Source organism: Eublepharis macularius, chromosome 9 (genome assembly GCF_028583425.1).
Source record: "Eublepharis macularius isolate TG4126 chromosome 9, MPM_Emac_v1.0, whole genome shotgun sequence".
Classification (NCBI taxonomy): Eukaryota; Metazoa; Chordata; class Lepidosauria; order Squamata; family Eublepharidae; genus Eublepharis; species Eublepharis macularius.
In genome coordinates this window covers 41,613,876-41,621,278 of record NC_072798.1, presented here as the reverse complement: position 1 = coordinate 41,621,278, position 7,403 = coordinate 41,613,876, and the positions used below count along the sequence as shown (strand labels likewise).

Sequence of the window (7,403 nt, the reverse complement as noted above, 5' to 3'; positions counted from 1 at the left end):
TTATTGACCTTTAGGCTGAGAGTTAGCTATTTCACATAGTTCTTAACTGTGCTAACTCATGCTTTTAAGGCCACTGAGGATTTCAATGAATTGCGAACCAGCACAGAGTCTACCATGTCACCCTATGGCTACTACCGACGCTGCAGCGGATTCTCCGAAGCAGCCTACCCACCCTTCGGCTGGAGCTCTTCTTCTGCCCCTTTAAAAAACAAGGCTGTAGATCAGCGTGCATATTTCCAAGGCAACTGTGGGCGGGGATTGGCGTTTCCAGCGTACGACCGCGGTGACGTCCTGAGAAGATGAGCAATAACAACAGTGACGTTTAGCGGCGCGTCCATAGAGGTCCCGCTCGTGCGCATGCGTGGCCCAGTGGCCTGCTTCTATTTACGTGGGGGGGCTCCAAGATGGCGGCGATGTTAGCAGCGAGTAGAACCTAGCGGGGAAGGGGGGCTGCTCCGACCGGGTTAAGGGGAGGGAACCGAAGGAGAAGCGGAGCTGCGGGTGGCGGGGGAGGGGGCACCGAACCGGTGGGACGGGGGGTGGGGGGGTCGGATGATGGCGGAGCCACGCCGGGTGCCGTTTATTAGTCTGTCACCCGTGAGACGACGGGAAGGCGAGACCCCGGCGCTTGAACGAGAGCCTGGAGGGGTTCGTGAGGCGGAGCAGCCATTGGTGCGTGAGGCCTTGAAGCTTCCGGAGCAGCAGCACCATCACCACCACCACCACGATAGCTGCCGTACGGAGCCGCCGCCGCTGCAGCAGTTCGAGCCCTGTCCTCGGACGGAGCCCCAGTCGTTGCCCTTGCTGCCGCGCGAGATCAGCCGGCCCGAGCCGAAGCCGCTGCCGCTTCCTCCTCCGCGCGACCCTCCAAGGCCAGAGCCGCCGACGCCGCCACCTCCGCCGCCACACCAGCAGTTACAGCGCGAAAGCAACCGGCAGGAGTCGCCGCCTGCGCGTCAGACGGTTCGCCTGGAGTTGGTGCTGAAGGACCCCACTGAGGAGAGCTGCGTGGAGTTCAGCTATCCTGAATTGCTGTTGTGTGGCGAGCCCCGGGTATGGTTCTCCTCCCCACCCCCACCGTGTGTTGTCTCTCCTGTCACGTTTAACTGCTTTTCTTTAGGTTTCGTGTGAGAAAGGAGTAATATGGACCCTCCAAGGCTGGTGTTGACAAAGCCTAGCAGGAGAGAGCATAATCGCTGCTAAGGGATGGGCCAGGCACATGACAGCCAGTTTTTCTGCTTGTGCACTGTCTGAAAGCTCTGCCTCAAGCCAGGGCACAAGCAAGTAAACTCATTTTTTTTCTTTTGCCAATCTGATGTTCTTGTATGAAGCTCAAGATATTTTTTTTCAAGGCCTGCCTTTGAGGAAGAGTGTTTTCTATTCTTTCTGCAATCAGTGTCTTTAGAAAGACTTCCTTCTGCTGTGTTCAATTTTGTTTGTATGGCTATCCCAATGAAGAGTTGTAACTCAAGCAGATATTTACTATACCCCACAAGCTGAATAGTACTTGTAAACCACTAACATGGATTCCTAACCTATCTACACTCAGAGGATCATGGTCTCCAATGCTGAGAATGAATAGTAAGGGCAAGTAGAACTATATATGTGTATGCGTATATACACTTTTACAGGCACTGGTTCCTACATTTCAGATTGTGTTCAGGTCAAGATCATGGGGAGGCTCCCTCTCAGAAGGTCCAAGATAAAATTCATATAGGCTTTTGAACCAACCAGTTTGCCAAAGTTAGCTCCAAACAGCTATTTTGTTGGAAGTCATTTTCTGTCAAGGTTATGTCTGTTATAATGTTTTGAAGATGTTTGTGACATCAGTGTGTTGTATTATTTAAAGGACCAATTGCTTTAAATCTCAGTCTGCATTCAGTTGATGTAATTTTTTGCTTGTTGCTAAAAGTTTGATCATGTAGTCCCATAGTTAGCTGACTGCATTACTTTGAGTTTGTTCTCTTTTAAAGTATAGAAAAGAATAGATTGTGGAATAACTGCAGAAAATACCAAGAGAAAAAGTTGCAACCAAAGTTGGTAGTACCACTAGATTTGAATAGCCCAGATGAGCTCCATGGAGCTACATAGTTACCCTGTTGGAATACATCAGTGTGGTTATACCATAACCTCCCATGTGCTTCCTGATTCATGGGGAGGAATGCTAGCATCATTATCTCCTAAACAGAAGGAGACTCCAGTAAATATACTGCTTATAATTAGTCTGGTAAAGATGTTGTACACTGCATACCTGCGGTTGTTCTGGAAGTAAATGCAAATTAAAGTTATTGAAATAACTAACTTGAACTTCATTCTGTTTAATTTCCTGTAGTTATTTTAACTACTGCATCTTATAGTTGTTAAGGTATATTAATCAATGTTAGACTCCAGAAATTGCATTATTGCTTTCAGCCATAAACATTCTGTGTTTGTGCAACTTTTTGCATCCAGCCAGTCTGAGCTGTATCAAATCCATGGTTCTTTTAAATAATAAGAATCTAAAAGCAAGTTGAGACTTCATTCTAGGCCACTTTTTTCACTTTCAGAAAAATCTATATGAAAATGTAATACATAATCAGGATTTTTTGGCTGATAGAGCTGTATCTGAATGTACATTCAGCAGCAAAGAAATTGATACTGAAGCTGTGTGAACTCCTTGACTATATTAATAATAATAATAACATTCGATCCACTGTTCAAGACCACTTAACACCCACTCGGAGCAGTTTACAAAGTATGTCATTATTATCTCCTTAACAATATCACCCTGTGAGGTGGGTGGGGCTGAGAGAGCTCCTAGAAGCTGTGACTGACCTAAGATCACCCAGCTGGCTTCAAGTGGAGGAGTGGGAATCAAAGCTGGTTCTCCAGATTAGAGTCCCACACTCTTAACCACTGCACCAAACTGTACACCTAAGTTGCTACCACAATGTGACCCGTGGTTTCTAGTTAAACCATGTTCTGGAGGTATTGTGTTAAGCTGTAGTAACTCCCAAACACTGCTTTACAAAAGATGTGTTCACACAATCTGTTGTTCCACTTTTATATTGTGCAGTCTTGCCAAGGATATCTTCACTGAGTTATGAATTGTAATACTCTTGAATGCTCTGAGGAGTGATTTCTATTCCCTCTTTGTGCTTCTCAGCAACTTTCTCCTGCTGCTTTATTCTTCTGTGCAAGCTAATATGCTTGATCATTGCAGACGCGCATTTATCTTTTTTTAAAATTAGAAATCTGTTTGTGAATTAAAACACCCCAAACAGCTTGTTGCATCTTTTCATCAGGGTACTTTACCAAAGAGATGTAATACTGCAAGGTGTTTTAAAGGCATAATGTAAAATAGTGAGAACATAAAAAAAAAATTGAGCTGTGGTTGTAGATATGCCCATGAATTACTTGATAGAGCCTACATGTTGGATCAGTGGCTGTAGAAGCAAGCACAGTACTGAATAATTGTAAACATTCAGTGAAATAAAGGAAAGAAATGTTATCAAAAGAGATGCTATAAATAAATCCTTAGATTCCAAAGGGTTTAAGATGTTGTGAATGCTGTAGAGCTATTTCTATACAGGTGTTGTATTCTAGGAAGAAAATCCAAAAGACAAAGGCAAGACAAAAGTTGAAAATCTGTGTCCTACATGGCACTTGATTTTTTAGCATGACTGGTATTACAGCTGCTACAGCAAGGATGTAGCTCAGTCTTTCTGAAAGAAAAAAAAAAGTTCCATTATCCTTGATCCTATGAAAATTGGCTGACAGTGGGTTCCGTGGTTGAAGAGTGCACTGTACAAAAAACACAGTGCATTTTCATGGTAAAGCAGTGCCTGGATGGGAGACCGAGACTTCACCTTTTCTCCCCCCCCCCTTTGATAAAATATAGGAGCCTGCACAAAGCTTCTAAAACATTTCTGTGCAGAGTAAACATGGGGCTCACTTTTTCTTTTCCTACTTCCCCCCCCCTTCTGCCAAAAAAGCAAGAACAGATGCAATATTTAGAAATACCATACAAGAAGCATCTATACTTTATGACTGAATAATAGCTTTTTTTCCTCATGCAGCAGATGTGCAGTTACAAATTCATTTCTGGTAATCCAGAACCCTTGCATTACTGGTTAATTATTTTGTCAGATATCGTTCCCTAATGCAGTCTTTCTATTGTGGGGCATTTCATTTTGCCAGTGTTTACACCTTGCAATCAAGTTAATGAAAAGTCTAGTCCCAGCCCTAAAAGTGTCTTTGTTGCTGTTCGGAAAGTTGTGCAAAATGAGGTTCCTTTGTGTCATCAGAATCTGTGTTACCGCTGTTAAGAAACAATATTCTTGACATTTATCCCCATGCATGCACCTTTTAATGATCTTCTGTGCATAAGACAAATTTATATTAAAATATTCATACTTAATAGATGGTGGAGTTTCACTGTATTACCAAAGCTACGCCTACATATTACAGCAATGTCTGTCATCCCGTGAACCTTTTCTGGTTCTTGTTTTTCAGAGACCATGTGCTCATCTTGGAGTGCACATTTCTCTCTTAAAAACAAGGAAAGTGGAAAATGATCATTTCCTCACCATTGGTCTCTCTCTCCCTCTCTCTCCAGCACAGTACCATTGTCATAAGCGTATGGAGACAGAATACATTTTGCCTGCTCATTTGTACTGCCACCCTCAATGTTACAGGTGCTTCTATAGTATAAAAACATATTTAGATGACTACTTCAGAATTCTTGTTACGTTGATTTTTAATTTGACTTGGAAAAAATAAAACTAAGAACTTGAAGAGAAATCTCAGAATACAAAGCCACAATTTCTGCCAGTTTCTGAAATGAATATTATATAACTGTAGAGCTTCTGTTCCCTAACCTGTGGCTACTGTGCAATTTTGTTTCTAGCCCGTTCATCCCTCCCCCACAAAACCATTACCACAAATTCAATTTTTTGAAATTTTATCTTTTTCCTTAAAAAAAAATTGATTCTAGTCTTAAACAGTTAGCAAAAATCCAGCTCTCTGATTGTCACCAAACAGCTTTCCCAAATAGCCAACAAACTTGCTAGTACCCTTGGGGGCTGCTTATAGGGAGCTGTTTCCAGAATGTCTGCTCTTACTAAGGGGAAATGGGCGGGACCACTCCCACAAGAGAAGGTGAGATAATCCTGGCTAGAAGCTAGCACGTGGTGCCTGTAAAAGTGATGGAGTTTCTAGACACTGCTTGTTCCTTCTTTCAAACTGCACAGCTGCTTTTGAAGATGGTATTTGGAAGAATTTTTAACCTTTATCAATAATAGAGCCAGTTTGGTGTAGTGGTTAAGAGCACGGGACTCTAATCTGGAGAGCCGGGTTTGATTCCCCACTCCTCCACAAAGCCAGCTGGGTGACCTTGGGCGAGTCACAGTTCTCTTGAGCTCTCTTAGCCCCACCCACCTCACAGGGTGATTGTTGTGGGGTAATAATAACACTTTGTAAACCGCTCTGAGTGGGCATTAAGTTGTCCTGAAGGGCGATATATAAATCGAATGTTATTATTATTATTATTATATAATCCATGACATACTAAGGTTTCTGTTCATGAAATATTTCAGAGCATTTGGGTTTGCTCTATGCCTCTTACCTGCCAACCTATGGAAAAGTCACTTTTTATTAGTTGAAAGTTATTTATTTCTAAATTTTTGTTACTTTCTTGATTTGTAGGCCTGCAAAACTACAGAACTGGAGTTAATTCAAGAATAAGACATTTCTCCATTGTCTCTCAAATACACTTTCCTCGAAGTTACAGGACAGGCTTTGTAGTGAACTCCATAGCTAAACTACTATAAAACTTAATTCTTCAGTTGTTCACTGTTTTTTCCCAAAGGTTAAAGTGTGGGTTTTGGCTACAACTTGAAATTCTTTCTTTATATCATGATACATGCATAATCGTTTGTACTGTAACTCCTTAATGTTTGAAGGAGAAAGGTCCAATGCAAATGACTTTGGGCTTACGTCCTAATTATTTTTACATCTAGACATAATTTTTAAACATGTTTTCATGCTTATTACACTGCTGTGGTCCATTATGCAGTTGAAACTGCTTTGCAGTCAAGCTCTTCATCTGTGGTAAGTTGCATAGTCACCCAGATCACAGAATTACATCCATAAAATCACTAATGCTCTGATCATATAGAGTTACCTCCTTTGTTAAGTCTGCACCCGCAGTAGGGTAATTGGTGCTGGCTACACCAGTTTTGTGTAGTGGTTAAGAGCACGGGTCTGTAATCTGGAGATCCAGGTTTGATTCTCCTCCACTTGTAGCCAGCTGGGTGACCTTGGGTCATTCACAGCTTCTAGGAGCTCTCTCAGCCCCACCCACCTCACTGGCTGTTTGTTATTGTGGGAATAATAATGACATATTTGTAAACCACTCTGAGTGGGCATTAAGTTGTCCTGAAGTGTGGTATATAAATCGAATGTTGTTGTTATAGATTAATCACATTAACTGGATGACCATGCAGTTGGCCTGTAGATTCTTTACCATTGCTGTTTTCTTCATACTGATATTTCATTAACATAACCTGTCCACTTCCATATCACAGATTATAGAATGCGTAGCTTTGCCTTGGTGTGTGTCCTGCTTCCAGATACTCTGTGTAGACTTGAGGAAGGCATTTCAGTTTGCTAGTGCACTGATCTTATTCACACATACTAAAATGCAAATCTTAATGGTTCTTGAAGTAAATTTCAGTAGTGCTGGTAATAATATGTTTGAAAAGCCAGATTTGCTACTGACTCATTTAGCTTCCTAGACAAAGCCATGTTCATATAATCAAAGATGTGTAGTGTAGCAGTGCTGTAACTCCTTTCCTTATTTCTACTATGCAAGTTTTTCTGCAAACAATGTCTAATTTTTCTTGTCTCCCTCAGAAAAAGTCTGCTGTCTTTGAAGATCCATTTAATGATGAAGAGCGTGAGCGACGCGAAGTGGAAATGCTGGCTAAGAAGTTTGAGACAAAATATGTAAGTAAGCATCTGTTAACTATTTTACTCTTCAGGTGTTAGCTTAATTCTTCTCACTGTGTCTCAAGTTCTCTCTAAATTTAGTTCATAGTGATGCGTACTAGTAATGTATTGCTGGCTGCTTGCAAATGCCCTGTGCAGCTCTTTCCAGCCAATGTAAGGGGAAGGTGGAGGAACCCTTCCTCCCCCTCCCATCGGCTAGAAAGAGCGGTGTGGAGCGTTTGAAAGCAGCAGAACTTAAAAGTGTTGCTACTTTCAAACACCCATCCACCGCTCAGCTGGTGGGGGCTTACCTGAAGCGGGCTTACCCAAAGCTTTCCAAAATGATCTAAATCGCTTTGGAAAGCTTTGATTCGGTATTTCCAAACCAGCCCCGCAATACTGGGCCTGATTTGGAAAACCCAAATCTTTCCAAT

At 42.2% G+C, this 7,403-nt stretch overlaps 1 protein-coding gene across 1 annotated transcript in view; it reads left to right on the top strand.

Annotated features, from left to right (window-relative positions):
* UBN2 (ubinuclein 2) overlaps positions 1-7,403 on the top strand; it is a 58,593-nt gene continuing 51,190 nt past the window's right edge. The window contains exons 1-2 of the mRNA XM_054988084.1: positions 1-1,053; positions 6,895-6,987. Coding sequence (XP_054844059.1) covers positions 553-1,053; positions 6,895-6,987 — 594 coding nt within the window. The 5' untranslated portion in view covers positions 1-552. The remainder of the gene's footprint in view (positions 1,054-6,894; positions 6,988-7,403) is intronic.